Source organism: Electrona antarctica, assembly GCF_951216825.1.
Source record: "Electrona antarctica genome assembly, chromosome: 6".
NCBI classification, from domain to species: Eukaryota; Metazoa; Chordata; class Actinopteri; order Myctophiformes; family Myctophidae; genus Electrona; species Electrona antarctica.
Genome location: NC_136811.1, coordinates 37471318 through 37496898, shown reverse-complemented (window position 1 = coordinate 37496898; position 25581 = coordinate 37471318). Strand labels below are relative to the sequence as shown.

Here is a 25581-nt window from a genome sequence, read left to right as displayed (position 1 = left end):
TCATTGGCACGACGTGTCTCCATTGAAGGCAGGAAGTCAAGCGGAAGTGCCGTAGGGAAGCGCTGAAGGCACGCTGATTCACTGCCCAAGTAGCCTCGGAAACCCAGACGTTTTTATTTCCAGGGAGAACAAAAAAAGTCTGGGACCGAGTCCACTTCAATTCGGCATAGAGTAGCGTAAACGTCGATCACTCTCTGCTGATTTCTGATCGTCTGCACCTTTGTTAAATTGACGCACACACATACCCGTACACACACGCCTCTCTATCTCTCTATCTCTCTCTCTGTCGCTCTAATTAGTATTAGTATGTCGCGCAGCTGCGTCTAGATTCTCCCGGCGGATCTTGCCGGGAGCTGCCTATGAAATCGGTAACCTATGAATACGGTTTTGACGGAAGCAACAGCTCTACTTATTTGAAATAGTCTTGCACAGGGCCCTGTAAAGTGTGGGCCCTGGAGTTTATCTCCAATCTCCACTAAATTCCATTGTTAATCCGGGCCTGCACTTTTTTAACTTTGTGTTGTTAAACTGTGATGTGACAATAAAGATGATTCTGATTCTGAATGTTTAGGATTCGGCAGCTTGTTTTTGCTGTTTGCTGTATAATATTGTTTTCAGAGCTGCTGGTTCAGTTTTGTGTCAAACGAGTGTCTGTGTTCACATTCGAAAGAATTTGAGTAATTCCTGTTTTATCATCTGGTAAAAAAATGAATAAACTTCCATCTGGTGTCTACAGTGAATCCATACTGTTACTTCACCTAATAGACCCAGATCCCTGCCCAATAACTTTCATGCAGTGATTGCATAGCTGCTGTATGAAAATTTAACAGATTGAGTGAAAAAAGGCAATGTGGAATTGTGGATGATTCTACTGAAATTGGCTCAGTGAAGGTGCTTGTTTTTGGCATGCCTCCAACTCCCACAGTTCTTACGTGTCTACCTGATGTTTCGCTATACGTTTAACTCAATCTTGCACTTGCACGGAAATTTGCATAGTTTGTACATTCACCTTCAAGTGTTGTCTTGTTCTTGGCAATCGGATATATAAGCTGTAATAGTCCCTGCATGCAAAGCCCTGTTGCTCTTTGTGTTCCTTTGTTTGGGTCCAAAACCACCTTGAGCCCTGACAGATTTGTCCCCAGGGCCTCCAAATTTAAGCGCAACTACTCTCTTTTGCATATTTGTGACGCTGAAGCCAGTGCATCAACTGTCTGTATCTGAAGCCAGTGCATCAACTGTCTGTATCTGAAGCCAGTGCATCAACTGTCTGTATCTGAAGCCAGTGCATCAACTGTCTGTATCTGAAGCTGAAGCATTACGACACTGTTTTTGTTACTCCTCCAGTGAAATGTTTAGATATGCTTTGCTTTTTGATGGAGTGTCCTTTTAAAGATTGGGGGTGTTTTTTTTTTTTAAATTAATGTATTATTAATTTATTTCCTTTTAGATTTTTTTTCCCCTTGCTGTTTTCACAATTTGCCATTTTTTTAAGCCATTAAACGACGAGTGAGGCAGCCGTGCGATAAATTATAAATCAGTCTCAAGGCAGATCATCCAGTTTAAAACAATTTATTGAAAATACTTACTTCAAATGCAGTTACATTTATATAGCAGTATTATGATGTACGAGTTACTGTACGTGACTCGCATCACATGGCTTCCACAGTTTGGACATGTTTAGTGGTTTACAACCATGTGTGTAAGATTACATTCATGCTACAATGTGCCCTGCTCTTGTCACTGTGGCATGGTTTGTATGCTCTCCCACCCTCATAAAGAAAAAACAGCAATAATTTCACCTGCCGTAATTCCATCCACTGAAAGAACAGCAAACAAGGACAAGAACAAAATTCCTGACAGAAAAAACAAGCCTTATGAGTAGGGATGTCCCGATCACGTTTTTTGGCTCCCGGTCCGATTCCGATCATTTGATTTTGAGCATCTACCGATACTGATTTTTCCCGATCCGATATTTATATAGAACACATTTATGCCATACAATATCCCAAATCACAGACAATATCCAGTCTGATATGGATATACTGTATAACATTGATACTAGGGATTCACGTTTTTTGGCTCCCGATCCGATTCCAATCATTTTAAAATGACGTGATCGGTAGGGACAACCCTACTTATGAGTTAAAAATGTTAAAACATTAGCTTCAGAGACATCTTGCCTTTCAATTCTCATTCTGAACATGATCGTGACTTTGTCAACCTACCATGAAAAACAAACAACACTGTCACTCTCCCTGTAATCCAATGAAGGACCACGAATAGACTTTGTGCAAGACATCTGATACTGTGCGTAATTTAGCCTATAATTTCATAAAGTATGTTCATACAGTATGAAATGTTAAAATACCAGTTTTGTTCTTAAATAATCACTTCAAATATTAAAAACGCATTCTCGTTCTAAAACTATTCTCGATACAAATCTTGAAATGACATGGCAACATTATAATACGTTTGCCGTATTTGTTTAAAATAAATAATAATAATAATGTTTTTTTATCAGGCTAAGCTAAGCTATTTCTCCACTCATTTGTCCAGTTTATAAAGGGTATTCAATTCATATTTGGTAGTGTAGGCCTACTGTAAAGCAGTGGTTCTTAAAATTGTTTCACATTGTGACGTCCTGGATTTTACATTCATTAAAAGATACAAATTATTCACTACTAAAGTTATCCATGGCACTTTTAGAGCATCTTGCAAACCACTTTTGGGTCGCCAAAAACTTGAGAAAATTATTTAAAGGTAACATAGCAGTTCAGTTTTAGTGCATATAATAATTATTCATAGCAGAGGCTCAGAGCTCCTTGCTTGATCATCAGCTACCAACGGACAGCAGAGACTTTGCTTTGACCCAGTTAGTTCTTCAGTGTCTAAAGCTCCTTTCCATATTGTCATCGATTTCCCGCCTGGCTCTTTATAAAAGTCCACAGGGCTGAAACCTAGTCTGTTTTACTTTGAGGATCCAAATGAAGAAAATACATTTCTAAACCTTTCGGTATAGAAAGCTGAATTATCCTTGAATTTGTATCACCCAACCACCCAGAAACAATTGATCTCCCTCATCCTCGTCTCCATCTCCACTAGGATCAGTCCTGTCATGTTCACTATTGTCCCCTGCTGTTATTCCATGAGGGGAGGCTGGCATCCAGTTTAGTTTGTAACCCGATTCAAACGTGACATGCCCCATTTGTGAGGTCTGATCCTCTGTGGAAGAAGCAGGAAGTGAAAGTTTATATGGAGAGTCATGGGAGTTGTAGGGAACCAGAGATGGGGAGATGCTCTGGTCATAGTCTGAGTCTGACAACTCAGATTCATCTACGCTGTTCAGGGATAATAATGTTACAGGACAGCCTTCCCCTGTGTCTATCAAGTCTGATAAAAGTGGTTGCCACTTTGAGATAAGTGGAATTACGGCACTCCTTGAACCCCTATTGAACTTGGGGAAAGACAGTTGTCCATTGCTATCTCGACATGTGGGCAAAAGCAGGGTCCCTTCAGAAATGCTGTCTTGAGAGTCCAAATCACGGAAAGGTGATGCCTCATGTGAGGTCACCATTTTTCTTGGTTCAACTAAACTCCAGTGTGGCTTCCCGAGAAGAGACGGACATAGGATCATGTCTTTTGTGTATTCAGGAGTGGGCTGCTGAAACTCCTGAGCCTCTTCATCAGATGCATGAACACCCACAGCACTGTAGATCTCAGAGGACTGGTTGCTGGTGTCTTGGGATACGGTTGGTGCACGAGAGGAGCCCAGGGAGGAGCTACTGTCCCAGGACATTGCTGGGCAGGGGAAGTCCTGAGGGGAGTATCCCCCAGAACTCTCTGAGGGGACCTGTACCGTCGTCTGGATTGTGGCGTAAATGGTTTGGCTGTCACTTTGAGGGCAAACTTCTGGTTTGCAAATTTGAGGGCAAACTTCTGGTTTGCAAATTTGAGGGCAAACTGTGGGTTTGCAAATGAAGAGATTCACATCTGGAGACTGCACAACATTATCTTGGATTCTTAATATGGTTACCTGTGTGCAAGATAAAAAGAAAATTAGAAATATGAATTTCATTAGAGGCAATTTTGGTCACATACAGACTACAGTACAGAACTAATAATAATATAATATAATTAATATGATAATAATAATAATAATAATAATAATAATAATATGAATATAATATGAATAATATGTGAAAGAGAACCATCCGACCGATCAACCTGTGTGTGTGTGTGTGTGTGTGTGTGTGTGTGTGTGTGTGTGTGTGTGTGTGTGTGTGTGTGTGTGTGTGTGTGTGTGTGTGTGTGTGTGTGTGTGTGTGTGTGTGTGTGTGTGCGTGATTGACACCCCTGGTCTACACATATATACAGTCTACACATTAGTGGCAGGTATGTAAATGAGAGATTAGACAGAAGATACATAAGAAAAAGGAAAAAGTTCACAAGAAAAATCCACATAGCTGGTCCCTAAGGAAAGTAAAGTCTGCGTGTAGAGGAACAGATCCATAATGAAAGACAAATTAAATGAATTAACATGATAGAAAGGTCAATAATGTCCATAATGTTTTAAACAAAGCTACACACACAGGTCTAGACAGAACCAACAACACCAAATGTAGATTGCACAGGAGATATTGCACAATGCACGATGATAGAATTACATCAGTTTTGTTTCGGGTGCAAAAGGACACCGAGACACGTACAATGTGCCACGAGGGCTTGGTTTCTAGTAAATAAACATTTCCTTGTAGTGATTCATGCACACTCATGGGAAATCCCAGCAGAGGTGTCTTACCAAGACTTTGGGCATGCTCTGTTTCTTCCCACCATTCACGTAGTGAATAGTAAATACAACTGATATTATGATGAGCACCATCAGGAGAACAGCAGCAATCACAATCCAACGATAAACCACCCAGGGGTCACCTAGCATGGAGAAGGGTATTTGTGTCATGCACCTATATAAAACAACAACAACATAATCCGACTGAACAAGACAAGTTTGGAAGTAGAAAACATCCCCTAATGACAAAGAAGGGCTGGTGTGTTCTTGGGAAGTATTTCCTGAATGCACCAATATACCCACAGAAAGTGTTATCTGTTGTTATCAGGGAAATCACTATTAGGAAGTGACCTTGATATTTCTTTATTAATTATTAATTAATTATGACAGCCTCTAAATTAAGATTAAACTTTGGCAGAGGTTTGGGTTGTGTAGTTAAATTGGCCAAAATAGTCTTCACATTGAGTTACATTTCACTGCATTGCATCAATTCAATTCAATGAAGCGGACATTACAATCCTGACAAGGCATTAATGTCATCTTCATCTTGATTTTACTATTTGAATTAGTAAGAAGATCCAGGCTGGATCCATGGAACCAGATCCACATCAACTTGCAACATTTTGGATTATAATTTATTTTAATCAACATTCATTCAATCATCGAATGCCAATCATGATTTTTAGGGTTGTCCCGATCGGATCGGGTGATCGGAAATAGGGGCCCATCACGTAATTTCCAAATTATCAGAATCAGATCGGGATCGGCAAAAAACGTGATCGGGACATCCCTAGTATCAATATTATATCGATATCATGGTATTGTCTGTGATACTGATTTGGGATATTGTACTATTGTGATATGGCATAAACGTGTTTTATAAAATATCGGATCGGGAGCAAAAAAACATGATTTTCAATTTGCAATATGGAGAAAAGTCTTCTCCTACAAAATCAAAAGTGTGAGAGCCTTGCCATCACCTTTCAGCGTGCCACAGAAGAATGCTTGCTCACTTGGAGGTCGACCCATCTGGAAATTTGGCCCGTAGACCACGTAGCCACAGTATTTTGTGTTTTTGTTCTTCAAGTTGATAACAAATTGGCCACTTGTGCTTTCATTGTCCTGGCGAGACAGTGGGACAAAAATATGGTGCATCCAAAAAAGGAGGTACAAAAACAATGGAAATTTCTAATAATAATATTAATAATAATAAAAACAGAATTTAGTTTTGTTCACAGCAGCCATGTTGACATAATTATGTAATATTACTTCCTTCACAGGTGTTGCCAATATGATACTAATTAAGGCTATGTTTAATTTCCTGTAGCAGAGCCTTTCTAGTGATCCGACATGCACAATGTAGATCTTTGTTGCCTGGCTACGCAATACATGACTACACAATTAGTCTTGCATAGTCAGACTACTATTCCACAATCTCCGAATGCTATAGAGTCTAGAGTCTACACCTCCTGAAAGCCGAAAATATATTTTAAAATATCTTTAAAACATGTTTTATGAATTTCCATTTCTGGCAAGCAGTGAGCTTGCAAGCAGTGAGTATGCTTTGACGAATATGATTCCAAAGAAGTGTGCACAATTTCACGTCGTTTGGGCCAACGGTGTCGGAGATTTAATAGCTGTTAAAGGGATAGTTCCAATTTTTTTTAACTTAAGCTGTATGAAATACTTGCCATATAATATGGTCTTTCCCTAGTGGGTCTGATCGAGGGTAGCTACTGGGAGGTAAGTCGGGACTTGATCACCCCGGTTGGGTCACCCGAGTGAGGGGTATGATGTTCGCGAGACCCTAAACCCCGATGACCTTGGGATACATCACTGAGGATACGTCCCAGGTGCATCCAAGCAATGTATTTTCGTTCTGAGGTATTTATGTTTTATTTATATATATTTATAGTGACTCATAGTCATAGGAATAGACTATGTGACAACCAGGCATAGTTTGGTGACCACCGGAGAGACGGGTGACAGCCGGAATGTAGACGGCACCCCGGGAGCAGTATGGGTGGACCTGGTGAGACGTAGGAGGGGCCCGGACAGGAGTCAACACACAGACTAGTCCCTCCACATGCCAGAATTGTACCTCCCAGTCCCGGCAGAGTAGTTCCGGAGTGGATCCAACGGATTGTGTGGCCCTGGTCTTTCACTAGTGGGTCTGATCGAGGGTAGCTACTGGGACGTAACGTAAGTCGGGACTTGATCACCCCGGGCTGGGTCACCCGAGTGAGGGGTATGATGTTCGCGAGACCCGAAACCCCGATGACCATGGGATACATCACTGAGTTGAGTATACGCCCCAGGTGCATCCAAGCGATTTTCGTTCATAGTGGTTTCAACTGTCTTAATTGATTGACCGAGTCCCGTGGTGGGAGTTCTGCTCTGGTTTTGGTCAATATTAAGTAGTTCCGGTCATTTTGTGGGGGGCACTGGGGCCACGCAGTAAAAGTAAATTAATTCATAAAACTAATGTCATTTGTGTTGTTGATCTATTTCTAAAATATTAGCGCAACTTTCGTTCAACTTTGACCCCTCTATCACATGGAACTATTTTTTAGGCGTAGGTAAAAAATGAACGAAAGTTGCACTAATATTTTAGAAATAGGTCAACAATACAAATTACGTTAGTTTTGTGGATTAATTTACTTTTAATGCGTGGCCCCCTGTGCCCCCCACAAAATGACCGGAACTACTTAATATTTCACCAAAACCAGAGCAGAACTCCCACCACGGGACTCGGGCAATCAATTAATATACAGTTGCAACCAAGTATTTCATACAGCTTAAATTCAAAAAGTCTGAACTATCCCTTTAACCTATCACTGCTTTATGGCTGCTGTGAAAAAGATTTAATTAAATAACAAAAAAATAAGAACAGCAGAATGCATTTCTTTTTTTTCTTTTTTTTTTCTTTTATATTTTTTGTCCCACGATTTTGCAACCCATTTTTTCACCCAGTGTCAATCATCTAATGTAATCCTGGGCGCTACACTTCCTCTGCCAACCTGGGGGGCAGCGGACTGACCTCATGCTTCCTTCTATGCATGAGGAGTCCAAGCTGCTTCTTTTCACCTGACAGGGGGGGAGTTTCCCCGGCCGGACGTAGCGCGCGGAAGATACACGTTATTCCAACCAGTTCCTTTCCCCTCCATCAGGCGCCCCGGCTGGCCAGGGGGAGGTAGTTTTAGAGACCAGGATTACTGCATGTTTTTGTGAGGGTACCTACCCTAGGGGACACGGGGAGAACATGCAAACTCCACACAGAAAGGCCCTTTCGCCAACCCCACCTCGGGTATGGGCACTGATGACGCGGAGGAGAGAACACGCCCCAGCGCCCACAGCGTCCCCAGCGGGAATCGAACCCAGGACCTTCTAGCTGTGAGGCGACAGCACTACTGACTGAGCCACCGTGCCGGAAGAATGCATAAAATAAAGAAATAACACTGCTTACAAACTATAGTTGTAAAGCTGACCAATTGTGGAAAAATATATATTTGTGAGTGTGCCTGCATGTGTGTTTATGTGTTAATGAGAGTCACCTGTGCAGCCCACTTTGGGTCGGTAATATAGAGTTTATAATATGTTCCATGCTCAATGGAAGATGGCTGCTTGATATTGTTAAAAATGTCTGCAAGGGGTATCCCGTTTGGTCCCGAGGGCAAGGTAACGTTCACATGCAGTGAGGACATTGTAGATGTTACCGACACGATGGGTGGCCCAAGAACAGCTATGAAATGGGAGGGAAAGTAAGGTCAGAGAAGGACAGCAAAACATAAAAATGAAAAATAAAGGACGGGGTGGGGGTCTGGCAGTAGTGGTGGAGAGAGATAACTGTTAAGAGTGATGAACTGTTTTGCAGAAAACAGGCAAAACGCAATTCAAAGTGTTATGCATAATGCATTAAAAGACATTTAAAGACAAAGAAACCCAAACCACCAGTTTAAGCTTACATTTTGGTCACCATTGCAGCCTATGAAATAAGATTCCAAATTCTGGCAAAGTTAATGTAACTAAAGTTGGCTTACTGTGTGCTATTGGTATAAATCTGTCTGTTCGACCATGATAAACCCCATTGGCGTTGACTCGGGCAAAGTAGTGAACACCGGGAATCGGTGGGGTCTCTGCAGTCAGGTCGCAGGACAGAGCAGTAATTCTTTGACACTCCAGTTTAGATTTTTTATTTTGCTGATCCTCATCCCCATGCCTGAAATGAGTAGAACAAACACGTTGTTAAATTAATTAAAGTCACTATGCACATCATCTTAGGTTTACAGATTCCATTTATATGTCCAATAAAAATAACAATTACACCTAGTCTGATGAAATTGTTACTAGCGTGAATTTGACACCAATAATAAAATATTCTGTGGAGAACGGTCACGATCGAGTCATGTACGAGCCATGTACGAGCCATGTGACATTTGACCCCCCCCCCCCACCACCACCACCACCAATACAAATATACCACTACAATATCCTTAATAATAGAGAAAATACATCATAAATAAATACTGAAACCAGATATAATTATTAAGGAAAGTTTATGCATGCACTATGTAAACTCTAAATTTCCATTTTCCAGACATTCAGTTGCAATTTATTTATTTTTTATTTATTTTTTAATAATTTGTGGACACCCCCAAACAAATTTCGGGACCCCCCCCCCCCCCCCCCCCCCCCCCCCCGAGGGGTCGCGACCTCCAGGTTGAGAACCCCTGCTCTACAGCCCCGCTCCGTCGAGGCACACACAAACAAACAAGCCCTAATACTAACATCCCTCCATGTTCTGATAATTAGGTCGACCCACCAGGCATAGGCAAGAGAGTGCCAAGCAGGGAGACATCGGATATTTTTGGAGAGATAGTATGTTTTGCACTCCATCCATCCGAGTGTCAGGCACCATATCTCCGGCACCGTTGGCTCGGCCCATGCCAAATTTTGCACACACACTCCCTGGATGCCAACGACTAACCTCTGCCCCACATTCTTCAGAACGGCTGTTATAGCGCCACCATGAGGCAGATTTCATTACATTACTCGTACACATTTTATCCATACATAACGCATATGCACATGTGCAATTTCCATGAAATTATACACGCACATTCCCAGGAAGGAAGAAATGCAGAGAAAGAGTGCAGAGGAAGAAATGTCACTTTTTTCAAATCAGCCTCATGGTGACGCTATAACAGGCCAAATCATGTTTTTACCTACAGTAGGTATAACCGATCTGTGTACAACTTTGTATGTGCACTCCCTAAAAGCCAAGGAAAAATATTTTCCCTGCATTTTTCACATCTGACAGCTATAGCGCCACCATGACACAGATTTATTTTGTTGCAAAAAAAAACAAACATGTTTATATTACTCCTAAACATTTTGTCCAAACAACAACAAACACTCCTATCCTCCTGGTGGAGACCTGTGCCCCTAGGGGCACTTTTTCTAGTTATATTCTGCACTTTTTCTAGTTATATTCATTATATGTGATTATTTCCTAACGTTTATGTTATCATTTGGATCCTTATTACGTGCTGCAACATACTACTGTACCACAGGTTAGATGAACTGTCTGAAACCAAATGTCAAATGAGGAACTGCTATTGAGTGGGCATGGATGGGCCAATCTTTGCTGCGCTGATTTGATCCCTCCAAGTTTTGCATGCAATTCCATGTGACAGTGGCTGGAAGAAAAGTCAATAGGATTTGGGAGGCAATAGACATTTTGTCTGGGAGATGGTGTCATTAGTAATTAAAGTTGACATTTCCACTTTGTCAAGATCATTTGTGGGAACTGGGCAAGAGTATGCGAAAAGGAAAAATGGTCCTTGGGGGGCTGTGAAATAGACAGAAAGTTTTAGAGCGTCATCCTGCGAGGAGAAACTGACTGAGGCCCATACTAATGACCAGGAACAGTAGCATTATATCTGAGCCACGGGAAGTGAAGCTGAAGTCAAGTCACAGCACACAGCTCTGACATTGCCGGCAGCGATAAATTGATCGCACCACTGAGCTGTATCTGAAACTATGAATAGAGTGAGAGAGGCATGGAGGTCAAATGGATATACCATCATAGTGTGTTTAGCAGCCTCTCTGTGTGCATCTTCGAGATGGAGTTAATGAAAGTATACTGTATATATACAGTTGGAGGCCATCGATATTGTCCTTTTCTTTTTGCTGAGGTTTGCGTGATCTGCGCAAAAGGACAGTTAACCCATTTTGGGCGTGAACCCCTTTTGGTGTTTTAAACATTGTTATAATTTAGCTATTGAAAAATAGCAGATCTACAAGCTCATAGCGCGCCACCGAGTGGCGCGCTACGAGCTGTGATAAGCAGCCAGCCACCTGTGCTCCATGAGCCTCACCTCCAGTACTCGACACTGTACAGAACCTGCTCTCCGGAGATATTGCGCTGGTCACGCTTCCAGTGGAGCACATTGTTGAAGTTCTTAGAAATGAATGTTGGGATCTCATCACTGGCAGCGAGACAGCCTATAGATCAGGAAAGGAGTCACAAAGTTATTATGAAGCAGAGTCACATTCAGTTTTCATTTCTGGACCTCTTTGCTCATTTTGCAGTTGTCACTCAATCTGTTCGCTATTTTGTAAGCATAGCTGATGCATCAGTCAGCTAGGCTATAGCCATTATGTTTCACAACCTCAAACTGATATTGCGACATCATACGTTGTATCCATGCCCTCATGAACACAGTCAACTGCTTTACCTCTGCCACTGGCAACACCTCCCTCCCTGTAACCATGGCAACGTAGATTGACAAATTGACTGAATCATGGAAAACAATATGGTGGCTCAAATGGCTCTTACACTGTAGTCATATCCAAACATTTTTAGTTCCACCTTCGCACCTTCATACAATACGTGCAGTCAAATATATATGAACACATAAAAAAACTAATTAAAATCGGCTTGGTATTTACGTAATAGACTTTGCGGTAAGCCCCGCCCGCTCGCGCACCTGCCTCGATACAGGGACAAATTACCCATTGGGCCAGTGGGGCCGTGGCCCGGGGGCCCTTCGGGGAAATTGGACCGTGAGGTACTAGGTTTGACGCCCTGATTGGCTGTTAATTTTGTTAAACTTAGGTTAAAAAGATGATAAAAACACGGAAAAACACAAAACTGTCACGCGCGCTATGGGGGCCCTGCAAATATTACCGGCCCAGGGGCCCTTGTAGGGGTTAATCCGTCCCTGCCTCGATACCGTTGTTAAGCAGGACAAACAACCCCTGCTATCAGCGATCCTCCATTCAATGGAATCCATTGAGGACCGTGTTATGTCGGCATTTTTCCGAAGAGGAATAGAAGCATTCCTATCACCAACATTCATACTATAATAACGCCATGGTGAAACGTTGCTGTTGGGCGTCCTGCAACAGTGCTTCATAAGTACCCAGAACGTTTGGGGCATTTTCTTTGTATTCCTTTGCCCGTGGGTGCACACATATGCACATGTCAATGTTTACATTCTGGAGGTGGAGGACGCGGCGGTCACTCATTCACCCTCGGCTGCTACTAAATCATACTATTAACGTCAACTTTTACTAAACAATGGTTAAATCAATCGTCTAATCTATGATGTTTGTGTTTACTTTACATCAGGGGTAGACCTACGCTACTTAACATTGCTCATGGGTCACCCAGAACTGTGTCTAAGGGCCTTAGCCAAAACGTTTCTGCCTGTTGTTGGGGATGTTTATGCAATTTTGTACAGTTTACACAACTACAATTAAGGAAGGTTACAAAATGAGTAGGCATTATTCACAAAATATGAACAGCACAGAATGTGAAAAGATTGCTGTTGCAAAAAAATGAAAATGTTTACAGTAGATTTGGCTGTGACTGCTTCTTTGATCACATTTCCATGACAATTAAGTACAACTTGCACGATCACCCTCTTGAGGTTAGTAGCCTAATGTAAATGATTTGTCCCCATTCATGAAAGGTGAATAACTATATATTTCATTATAGTTGCTTTGACTACATAGCTGCATGCGGCCCTGGTCCTCGATGTTGAGTAGCTCTGCTTTACATAATCACAGCACATTTTCTAAATGTTTCACAGCAACTGTCTCCACCGTCCACTGCAGGGCCCACTATCATTTTAATTTTCATCACACAGCCACAGAGCCATGCACAGGTAAGGTACCACACAGAAAGCTTACATTTTATCTCATTTTATGGATCTGCTGGTGTAAAAATAATCTAAACGGTTCTTTCTTCTCCAATTTTGAAAATAAAAATAAAAAAGGGAGCAGATGACAGCTCTCGGCTTGAACAGGCAACAGAATGTTGAAGGCCTCTGTATGCGGACAATGAACTTTTCATGGATACTGCAACTGGAGCACTGTAATACATTTTAGCAGTGCCATACCATGTTCACTCAGTATTCTGATCCACTTACCCAGAGCATAACGCAATTATATAAGACATCCAAAATATGTGAGCTGTGCAGACATCCAAAAAATATATAAGCTGTGCAATGCTATCTATATAATCATATAATCAATAATAGTGACCTTATGAAATTGCTTGCCACCACGAGTCCCTATCATTTACAGGGTTCTCTAACAGGGACTCTAGGGAGATGTTTACCATTTAATTCACAAATTCACCCGAAAAGACAAAAAAAAGACAAAAATCAACTGTGTCTGTCTTTTTAACTTACCGTGCAGGAGAAGAATGAGAACCATAATAGGCAACATCTTTACCCTATTATGTATGGGCGGACAGCGAGAGAGAGGTATGAGGGCAGATCAAACACCCACTCTCACGTTACTGCCTCATTGTTTTGAGGTGTTGGTAAAATGACCATGTGATGAATTCCATAGAAAAACACGGTCCAAAATATTCCCAAATAAACCAGCAGTCAAACAGCGAAAAGTATCAATTAGGACAAAATTGTTGCTACATTATAAAGCCTCTATAGCTGTACAACCACCTGTGTGTGTCTTGCCTGTGAAAGGTGTGTTCTTCCCCAGGTGTGTGCAAGTGAACTTTGGAGCGTCTTATCACATTGTTCCTGTTTCTCACTCACAGTAGGTTCCACCCCCTCGTCCTGCAGCTCTCTCTCTCTCTCTCTCTCTCTCTCTCTCTCTCTCTCTCTCTCTCTCTCTCTCTCTCTCTCTGGTCTGTGCTGGCTCTCTTTACGTTGTCCTGACACAGACTGTATGGTGTACTAGTCTTTCAGGTTTGGCCTGATGCCCTTTTCAGAAAATGATCCAGATTGTACCTCATGGCAAGAGAAAGAAAGTGAAAGGACACTGTGACTTACAGGATCGAGTGACATCACAGCTGTCACTCGATCCTGTAGGTTCACACTCTATAACATACGACGAATTAGACCGTTCCTCACCCAGGAATCAGCCCAGCTCCTAATCCAGACAACAGTCTTGTCAAAACTTGACTATTGTAATTCGCTCCTTACTGGCCTACCGGCATGTGCACTTAAGCCTCTCCAAATGATCCAAAATGCCGCAGCTCGTCTGGTCTTCAACCAGCCAAAATTCTCACATGTCTCCCCCCTGCTCCGCTCCCTGCACTGGCTCCCAGTCGCTGCCCGCACAGAATACAAAACTCTGATGCTGGCATTCAAAGCAACCAAAGGTATGGCTCCCCCATATCTTGCAAGCATGATTGAACCCTACAAACCCTCCCGCGCACTCAGATCAGCCAACGCAGGAAAGCTGGAAGTACCCTCACTAAAAACGCCGGGCCAACGCTCCACACGTCCCAAACTCTTCTCCCTTCTGGCCCCAAAACTGTGGAATGCACTCCCCGTTGCAGTCAGAACTGCGGCATCACTCCCAATCTTCCGCCGTAGTCTGAAGACCCACCTTTTCAGACTCCATCATGGCCCATAGCACTTATCCTACCCCCTTAGATAGCACTTTTTAGACTTAGATAGCATTTGAAACAGACTTATAGCATGTCATGTAGACAGCACAATAATTGCATTGTATATAGTCATAGCACATCATAGTAGCCTACATATGTATAGCATAGTATAGTATATATGCATAGTTAATATGTATAGTGTCATTATATAGATATGTTCTAGTTACGTTCTTAGCTTACGCATGTTTCTTGATAAATGCATTTTATATATGTGATGTATTCCCATACTTTTGTTCCTGCCTAATGTAAGTCGCTCTGGATTAAGAGCGTCTGCTAAATGCCTAAATTGTAAATTGTACATCACATCACACACACTTGGAGCATGCAGTGTGTGTACATACTTTCATGAGGTCATCTCACAGGCATTTCTTTGTATCTAGTGCATACTTTCATGTGAGGTCAACTCACAGGCATTTCTTTGTATCTACTGCTATTAGAGAGATGACTTCCGCACACCCGGTAGAAAATTTAGAGCAGGTGCGATGGTGACGAGGCATACAACGTAGGAGAAAGGAGGGACACCCGCACACCGACACTTGTCAGGTTCAAGAGCATTTATTGGCTAGCCTGACTATGGTCGCAAGACCAAAACGTTGCTCTTTAAAAATAAATGCTCTTGAACCTGACAAGTGGCGGTGTGCGGCTGTCCCTCCTTTCTCCTATCCACTGCTATTAAAAGTGTCTCAGGAGTCAGTCAATGCAGGGAACAGTTTATTAACCGAATGAATGAATGAATGAATGAATGAATGAATGAATGAATGAATGAATGAATGAATGAATGAATGAATTCATTCATTCATTCATTCATTCATTCATTCATTCATTCATTATGTATGAGCGTGTAATTAATGTTTCAGCCACTGAAAATTGTCTGGCCTTGTGTCATCCACACATATGGAATGCCTTTTTGGGTTGTTTGTTCCCTCCCAGCTCTCTAACACTTATCACAGGTCTGTCTCCCATCATTCATCCAGCCATTTGCAATTTCCACTCATCAAATCAGTCTTGTCCTCCTGCAGTTCCTGGCACCAGCCAGACTTCACTCAAGCCCTATATAAATCACCTGTACTAGAGAGATCTTTTGCTTTCTGCGTCTCTATTTACTGTGAGTTATTACAGGGCTTTGTTGAAAGCTCGATTCCCATTGGTCAAGCAAGGCAGGATTATGCGGTCTGTTGTTTCCTCATGCCCTACCTCTGTTTATGTTGCTAACTTGCTGTGGAAGTGGAACCTAAAGCTTGTTCGCAAATGAATCATTTTGAAATCAATGTATTCATGTTGTTAAGAAAGTAAATGTGTATTAAGTGGTATAACGCAAAGTGAGGCTATTGTTTGAAAACAACACCAACATTTGTCATTTGCTGATGTCTTGCTTCACTTTTTAATAGTGCTCGCCAGTCGCCTGACTCGCCACCCCGTGCACATTATCCCTGTGTTAGCTTTTTGTGCCCCTGCTTGTTTGTTATGGGGTTAGTCGTGTCTGTCCCTTGTTAGAGAGAGATAGGGTATGTTGGAGTATGTACACTACAAGACATTAATTAACCTGCATTAACGCGTGAGCGTGCGTGCGTGCGTGCGTGCATGCGTGCGTGCGTGCGTGCGTGCGTGCGTGCGTGCATGCGTGCGTGCGTGCGTGCTTGCGTGCGTACAAAAACACATTTATCAGAGTGTCAGTGAGCCTAGTGAAAGACACCTACAGTATGCTTTTCTGGGCATAGAGGGGAAGGAAATGGACGGAGGCATCCCTATAGGTCTGTGTGTGTGTGTGAGAGAGAGAGAGAGAGAGAGAGAGAGAGAGAGAGAGAGAGAGAGAGAGAGAGAGAGAGAGAGAGAGAGAGATTTAATCTGTATTCAATATCTTAGCACCCTGTACGTTAACCCTTATGCCATTCCCATGTGATCTCCCCAGGCCTTTTTCTCTTTTAAAAAACAAAACGCCTCCAATCTCCGAGTCCGAGGTGAGCCAAATACAGCTCACCTCACACATGCTAAACTCACAGTGTACACTATACTAGAGCTGTCCCTTCATATCTTTCATATCGTATGAATGGATTTGGTTCATTTTTTCATTTTTAATTAATTCTGCCAGCCTTACTTTCAATAGACAATAGCCATTATGAAAGCAACATTCCTGACCACCAACCTGAAATGGCTGGTCCTGAATAACATATAGCAAACACAATTTCACAGACTTATCGATGATCAACTAATCCATTTGGCAACAAATTCCTATGACGATTAGTGACATTACTTTAGTCAAGGACCATTATTTTACAGTATCAAATTAGCACATGTATGTTCACAAACTGTACACCCTAGTAACTTCCTATAAATAGCTACATACTGCACACTGAAGCCACAGCGTTATTATCACCTGTCAGCCCAGCTCCTAATATCTATTCTACAGTATTATGTCTCACATGATCAGTCGTATAAAATATTGCATCGCTCACTGAACATTTTCACCAAGCAAGGTTGTCTTCCTTCATGGATGTGCATATAGCTGTAAATTGCAATGATGCAGTCACTTCATCAACCTTCATTGTATTTTATTTGTGGACCTTCTCACAGTTGATCATCTAAAAAAAACTGCCATTTGTGACGTCTCTGTAAACTATTCTATCTGCATAATATGACTTTTTGTGTACGTTTAAGTGATGTCTTTTTGTTATGCTCTACCATTTACATTTAAAAGTTGTCATTAATTCAGGGAAAGCCTACACAGCAATATAAAACAGATGAGAGGCCCCATGTTATGCATGTCTTTTTGCTGACTTTATATTCAGCTTTTGAAATAGCTCTCAAGAAAATTGGTGGCAATTGAATCTTCCTTGGATGAGAGAATGAAAACTTCATCACCAAACCACTGATCGATCATATTTCAGACTGACACAGTGTCTGTCTCTCTCTCTCTCTCTCTCTCTCTCTCTCTCTCTCTCTCTCTCTCTCTCTCTCTCTCTCTCTCTCTCGCTCTCTCGCAAAATATCAAAATCTTAGTCAACAATATTAAGACTGCATGCTCTTCAGTGAAGTGAATAATAGATTTTTGCCAAGCCGGTACTGCAAAAACAATGGGCTTTGGAAGACAAAAAACATTGCAGGTCTGATCTTTGTGTGTCCTATGTGTCTTTTATTGCGTTGTCAGGGGTTTTATAGTCATTGCCATCCTATTATACACAACCACATGGTGATGGGGATTTGGTTCATTGACTTGTTTTAATTAAACGTGTTTGACTAAGCCAATGTCATCAAAACATGACAGCTGGCTGAGAACAGGTCTACAAATTAAAGGGTCCAGTCAAGATAAACCAGACAACCAGGAAACATACAAACCATTCCATGATACTGTAAAATAATTGCCAACCTTTATGCTTAACTTTATCCTTAACCCTGAGGTGCTGTTTCACTGTTGACCTGTAACTAATTTCCCCACAAAATGAGGCAGTCACTTCTGTGGACAACTGCTAATTGTCCTTCTGGTAGTGATGGACTTTTTTTCATGAGGCGTTACAAGACATCTGGCTGAGTATTGGGTCCATTTATTGAGTGATGAAACAAATAATCCATCACCCAATATAATTTCCCCTTTTTTAAGAGAATAAATGTACTGCCTTAATAGTATAATTATGCTTGTTGAAGACATAAAAGGGGGGGGGGGGGGGTGGTTGGGGGGTTATTGAGTTGCATATAATTTTATGATCTCAAGGTAGTCTATGGCCAAATATAAGCCTTCTGACATATGTTATAGCACGGTACCAACTTTGTCCTTTTTGAAACCTTAAATCCAAAAGGACTGTGAGCAATGCAGCTAAAGCAGCTGTAAAAACAGAGAATCAAAATCCTGCACACAGCTCTTGCAAACCACATTTATTAGAGTACATTAGGACTAATGTTTTGATCCTGCTGGATCTCCATCAGAGTAAAGTATAATGGCACACTCAGCTTAATAACTACTGTCTCTACGTCATCCTCATACCAGCCCATGATCAGTGTCTCCAGTCAAATGATCCATACAGCTGGCCAGCTCGTTTGTGCTTTCTGCACCAGTGTCTTTCTTTAGTACATCCATGTAGGTAGGTACTAGCCTGGATCCAGCCCAAAGACCCCGCCCACTCTCTGAGTGCAGGACTCCGTCTCTTGGTCTGGTGTTGCACTGTGAACCTATAATTTCTTCGGTACAAAAATGTATTATCCAATGAGAATCGGCGGTGGGGGTGCATGGGTCTAACGAACAACCAATCAGCGCCGAGTCCCGTTTTCAGCGTCATCACGCAGCGCAACACACAGAGGAAGGAGGGAAAAACAACACCAATGGCTACTGGTTGAGGGAAATTCTAATCCCCTCCCCCTTGAAATCGCTCAGACAGGAGACAATGTCAGACTGAAGCTTCAAGAAAGCTACAGTCTGATAATCAGGCTAGGTAGGTACAGTCTGATAATCAGGCTAGGTAGGTACAGTATGGGATTGATATTGATCGATGCCCGTGTGTTGGTCCCCGTCTGTTGTCACCCAGGCGGATGAGTGCACGTGACCTCGCCATTTAGGGCGTCTTACTGGTACATACTTTGTGTTTAATTTTTGTCTTTTGTCATTTAAAGTATGGTGAAACAGGATGTAACTAGAAAAAGTGCCCCTCGGAGCACAGGTCTCCACCAGGATAGGATGGTTTGTGTAACAGTATATTCATAATGCTTAGTAATGTTATTTCACGGAAATCGTACATTGTATTCATGATTTGTGGCATTTTGTTCGAAATGGACCAATCCTGCGAGCTTTGGAAGGCAATCTTAGCCAATCGGGATGGAAAATGGGAATTGGGACAGATCCGTGTTGATCACATGACTAGACAGTGTACTGTATGTATACAATAGTATACCGATTTGCGTGATGAATGGATAAATGTGTACGAGTAATGTAATGAAATGTGTTTAGCAACAATGGGCCTCTTGGGGGCAGAGGTTAGTCATCGGAATCCAGGGAGTGTGTGTGTGCAGAGTTTGGAATCGGCCAGGCACACACACACACACACACACACACACACACACACACACACACACACACACACACACACACACACACACACACACATTTATGTATTTTGAAATGTAAAACAAAAATAATTATGTACAATATAATATTGCAAAATGTATAAGTTCAGCTTTACCCGTCTCCACTACCAAGACCAAGAAACTCCACTACCAAGACCACAATATTCTTTCTAGTCTCTCTCTCACCATCGATGCCTGCTTTTTAATTCTGTTGCAAAACTCTAATGAGCTATTCCTTTCAGAGAGAGAGAGAGAGAGAGAGAGAGAGAGAGAGAGAGAGAGAGAGAGAGAGAGAGAGAGAGAGAGATGTTGGTTGTCCACCATTGACAGTAGCGTGGAGGACGGAAATAGACAGAAGTAAAAGCACATGAAATTCCTCACTGTGGTACCTGGTCTCCAATCAGCTGCGAGCAAGCAGGGGCTGCAGGGCAAAGGTGTTTTCCATCTCTGTGAGAGAAAAGGAGCTAATTACGGACTTACTGACAGCATACTGTCCATTACCTGCTGCTCCCGCTGCATGGGGCCTGTATCCCTTGGAAACAGTGCCAGGGCTGCAGTGGCGGAAAGATGTTTTACTTAAGTAAAAGTAGCAATACCATAATATAAAAATGCTCCATTACAAGTACTGTAAAAGTCCTGTCATTTTGCTCGAATAAAAGTATTAACATCAACATATACTTACAGTACCAAATAAAGGCAGGACTACTAAAACAAATTGCAGATCTACAGGTTTGCAATGCGACGTGACACTGACGTGATGTGACGTGCTGCGAGCTTTTACAGTACTCCAGCTGTTTTTGAATAGCCGGAAGTATAAAATATTTGGTTAATGTATGTTTCTTTAAATAATGATATGCCTCTGAGATGTAATGGAGTTGAAGTGGAAGTATAAAGTATTGGAAAAATGGAAATACTCAAGTAAAGTAACGAACTTGAGTATAAGTCATAAATTGAGTATAAATTCATAATCTGAATTTAGTTACTCTTAAACCACTACAGGGCTGTGCTCATTTGGGGGGATTGGACAGGAAGGTGGAGGGCCTTGCATAGGGGTGACGGCTGCCTGCCTCGAAAAGGTTGCATTTGGATCTGAAGGCCACACCCACCTCCACACCACAAGCTCCATCACTTCACCTGAATGATGCTGCGCTCTGACACCCTTCAGTTCAACTAATGAAAGCTCACATGGACCTGTGAACCTCTGATTAATCACATCTCATCTGACTATGGGCAGGGGGCAGTTTTTGCGTGTGTGTGTGTGTGTGTGTGTGTGTGTGTGTGTGCGACGCGTGCGTGAGTGTGTGTGTGTGTGCCTGCGTGAGTGTCTGTGTGAGTACGTATGTGCCTGTGTGTGTGTGTGCATGTTGACATGGCCTATATCACACAGGGGTTGGCAGATTTCATGCAGACAAACAATGACTGACTTGGCACCGCCAAGTTCACAGCCTAATCCACACTTTATCTCATGGCGGTTTTGCCTGCCAAGAATCATCATATTTTCAAGCTCCCTCCTATCCCGTAACCCCGGTGGGTCGTTGGGGCACCACAGACGATCTGTTGACCAGCTCTCTCCATCCTTCTCTGTCCCTTTTAAGCTAACAAGTGCCATATTGTCCCCCTAATAAACACACATGGATTAAACCCCATGGCAATAACCTCGGACAACATGCATAGCTATAATTCTGTTAAGAGCACAACAGAGTGTGTATAAAATTACCTGTCCTTAGCTTCGCCTCAACGATAATGCCGTTTTCTGAGACATAAATCTCTTTCATCATGCCTGCAATTCTTAATTATGTGGTTCTTAAAACAGACAGATAGATAGATTCTCCATATGTGGGCATATAAAGGGACGTACAGGGACGGACAGACAGACACATGGACTGTCATATGATTTTCAGTTTTGGACCATTGGTTTTGCTGGCTTCTCACCGCACCAAACCTTGTGTCATCTGCGATACATATGCCAAGACTGTAGTTGATCGGTTGGGCGGTCCTCAAGTACGTGGGATACAGAACAGACGGCCAAACAAAGATTCCATGCATTTATAGATACATAGATTTTTGGAGGTCCACTGATCAAAACAGGAATAACACTTCCTTGGGTCCTCGTCGTCACACACACCAAGTTTGAATTGAATTGCTTCTCTGTTATCTATATGGTGCTTACTTTGGTGCTGGTCTGGTGCTACTGTTTTCTATATGACACTTACTAAAGTTACTATGGTGCTTACCTGTTTATGGTACCAAACGAGAATACAACATTCAAGACCAAAGTGTTCTAATGGAATTTTTAGTTGAATTCATATAGTTGTATATAATATTCGAGGTAACAAAGCTTGAATCAATATGAAAGGTGTTCAAATCTGTTATACAATGTATTAAAATACACTTCTGGCGTGCACAGTATTACTTTGAGTATTAATTTGTATTTATTTGGTATTAATGTGTATATCAATTTGGTAGAAATCAGCTGTCACGTGGCATTCCTTGCATTTTTCCATTAAACTCCACATGCGTCAACTCTAAATAGTAAAAAGTAAATCTAATTAGCATAGTATTAGCCCAAACAGTTAAGGCGCAGCCTTGTCATTTAATCCCAACTTTAGTGAGTGATGTGGGCCCACAACAGCCACCTTGGAGAGCTGTCGATGATACAAAGCAGTGCCAGATTTTACCACAGTCCCCATACGTCATCCATCGTTGACAAGTACGATCCATCACCACTTCACAGGGAAGAAGAAATATTGAGCTTTTCTTCCTGCAGTGAGAGACAGAATACATTGCAGCAGCCAAATGTGTAAATGAACACAGGGCCGGCCCCATTGGGCCTTCCTTGGATTCCACAAATCAATTAAACCATGACAATTCAAAAGCATGAACTGGCTGCAGTAGGCCGTTTTGTAGGCTAACGAAACCTGTATGATGTAGAGAGCCATGAATGTTTTCTCCATCACCCGAGAAAGCGGTGTCCTCTAACTCTTAGTTATAGGGCTCCATTCATCCTTATTATTGGATTGTCTGAGAGGACTATGGATCCGCACAGCTGTTTTGTCTTTTCACTTTCTCAAAAGTCAGCATTGTCAGGAGCCATTTTGGTGGTCATTTGTCTGCATTTAATTGACAGTGTACAAAAAACATATTTCTCAAAACAAAAGCAAGGAATATAGGTGTACTGTATACACAACATTTTCTTACCAAAGGGTAACATTTTACTATTTTCCTAGGCCAACTAGCCAGGAGGCGGAGATTATGATTTTGTCCCTATCCGTGAATGCCCCTGTGTGTGTGTGTGTGTGTGTGTGTGTGTGTGTGTGTGTGTGTGTGTGTGTGTGTGTGTGTGTGTGTGTGTGTGTGTGTGTGTGTGTGTGTGTGCGTGTGTGCGTGTGTGCGCGTGTGTGTGTACAGCTAGTCGCTGGACCAATCGCCATGAACCTTTGCTTGCATAATCTTAAGGTCTCTGCAGACTGGACGCGTTTTTTTCGGAAAACTGGTGGAAAAACGCTGCTGAAAATCCGAAAGACGCAGTGGTGTGCAGGGACCTTTACTTTTAGGCCGGAAGTAAGGACCTCCAGTCCTCCACCTCACTTTTTCAAATCGGCCTCAAGGTGCCACTATAACATTTTTTGGCCTTGAACTGTGTGGGTTGTACAATTGAGATGCCCCCCTCCCATTCTCTGCATCATGGTGCAACTGCCAACTACTCATTACAGTTTGCATATTCTCTTTTTTGCTATTTAGCACAGATTTTGTCCAAAACTCACACAAATTTGTACACGTCACTGAAGTCATGTGATCTGCATAATTCAGATTTTGCGGGAGGCGTCCTCTGATGCGTGATCTCAATGATTTGAATCATTTAATTCTATATCAGGAAAAGCTGCAGTTCATACAGTGCTAAGTATGCTCTATACTTATGTTACTAGTGTCACAGAAATAGACATGAGGACATTTTGCATCAATAACACTTTTCACCTCCATTATCTCCAAAATAGAACACAGTACTACAATAGCTTTCTTTGGATACAATGCATAGACTGTTACAAATGCTTCCCTTTTTCAATTCCTAAGCATACCACCGTGACCAAAACCAACTGTACAAACAAGCTTGGGCGCATATTGGTAGGCGTGCGTGCAATCCCCCAGGGAGGCTCTTCAGCGTTGAAGCACTCGGCCCTAGTGGTTAGAGCGTGAACTGCAGGCGGACCCGTGGATTCATGAAGAGGAAACCCAGTGCAGCTGGGCTTTGAGTGCTCGTTTGCACTTCCGCATTTGACCACCAACTTTTGGTGGTCAAATATGGAAGTAGACGGTTCTTCCGGGTGCTTCAAAACGCCACGTCAGTCATATATATTAGTCATCTGAAATGTTTTAGTTTGGTCTAGTTTTAGTCGACTAAATAATAAATATCATAAGATTTTAGTCAGTTGATTTAGTTGACAAAACGTATTTGGCAGGCCTTGATGGCGTCATAACGGCTGATTTTACACTTGGTTGTATGCTGAAAATAGCCAATCTACAAGCTCAAGACGCGGTGTAAGCGTCGTAAAAAAAAAAAGCTATTTTCAGAGCGCAACACCCAAGCGCAAACATAAAATGACTTGCCTTTTAGTTCTTCTTCTCCACTAGTCCCTCCCTAACATTTTTGTCTAGTTTTTATTTATTGACGAAATTGTCAATATATGTAGTCTTAGTTTTAGTCATCATAGCTTTTGTTTTTATTTACTGTCGTTTTCGTCAGTGAAAAAAGGTAGTTGATTTCGTCATACAGTATAGTTTTAGTCGACGAAATGAACACTGGCTTGTATGCCACCTTGTGGACACCAGCAATGCACAGAGCCTATTGTTTCCCTTAATTGGTTGCAGCACATTGTATCCCAAATAAACGGCCCTCTGTCCGCCATTCAGCACAGTAGGATTATTTTTTGCACAGTTGTGGCATTTTGTGTGTGGCTATACTCTTGTGGGCCGCCCGGCCGCTCGCACATGAACAAAGCTGCTTACCCAGTCTGAGAGGTTTTTAACCCTTCAAAAGCAGCCAATGCTGAAATGACATTTTTGTTGATGCAAAATAGAACAGAAGGTTCTTGGCAAGAGCGGAGCGCAGTCAAAATCTAATCAATGGTTGCCCTTTTTAAACTGAGATTGTGAAGAGTGGGGGGGACAAATGGGTGCAGAAGAGAAAGAGTGAGAGAAAGTGAAATAAAATGAAAGTTGGGAGTGGTAGAATATGAAAACTGCAAGAAGAATGCAAGATGAAAAAAGGGGAAAAAAACACTTTCAAGAGAGCGAGGGAGTGCATGGGAGTTCAACGGAAAGCTTTCCTCTGAAACTGTAATCACAAGGCAATGGGAAACATTTCCAGAAAGACAGGTGACAGATGACTAACTATTTGAAAGCTGTTCTCTTTGTAGGCTGTGCTACTGTAACTGCATTCCAGCTGGCTATGTCAGTTGTGCAACAAACATACAACTCATAGATGAAGTTGGTATACCCAATGCTTGTGATGCGTACTGCAATGTGATATGTTTATATATGACATCATGCTACAGTTAACCGTGGATTACCTCCAACATTTCTAATTGTAAGCACATAAAAGAAAAGATAAGCCCAAATGTTCATCCCTAAGAAAGAAAGAGACAGACAACTCCCATGGCCTTTCGTGGGAGTGTCTCCCACTCTCCCCATGCTTGTCTCATCTAACGTGGTTGTAGAGGAATTTTGATTCACAAATGAAGTAGTCTGTTAAAAAAGGAGGCCTGGCAATGAAGCAAAACCCAGAGGAGAGTGCAAAATCCTTGCCACAGGCTATAGA

General features: G+C 42.1%; 1 protein-coding gene across 1 annotated transcript; it reads right to left on the bottom strand.

The window, feature by feature from the left end:
• Positions 1-2151: 2151 nt before the first annotated feature.
• ifnlr1 (interferon lambda receptor 1) lies at positions 2152-13570 on the bottom strand. Its single transcript, XM_079502962.1, has 7 exons — positions 13489-13570; positions 11167-11293; positions 8827-9005; positions 8341-8528; positions 5767-5908; positions 4799-4929; positions 2152-4033 (listed from the first exon to the last, which is right to left on the bottom strand). Exons 1-7 carry the CDS (start codon positions 13523-13525, stop codon positions 3029-3031), a joined length of 1809 nt encoding a protein of 602 aa, XP_079359088.1. The 5' UTR covers positions 13526-13570; the 3' UTR covers positions 2152-3028.
• Between the last annotated feature and the right edge of the window lie 12011 nt (positions 13571-25581).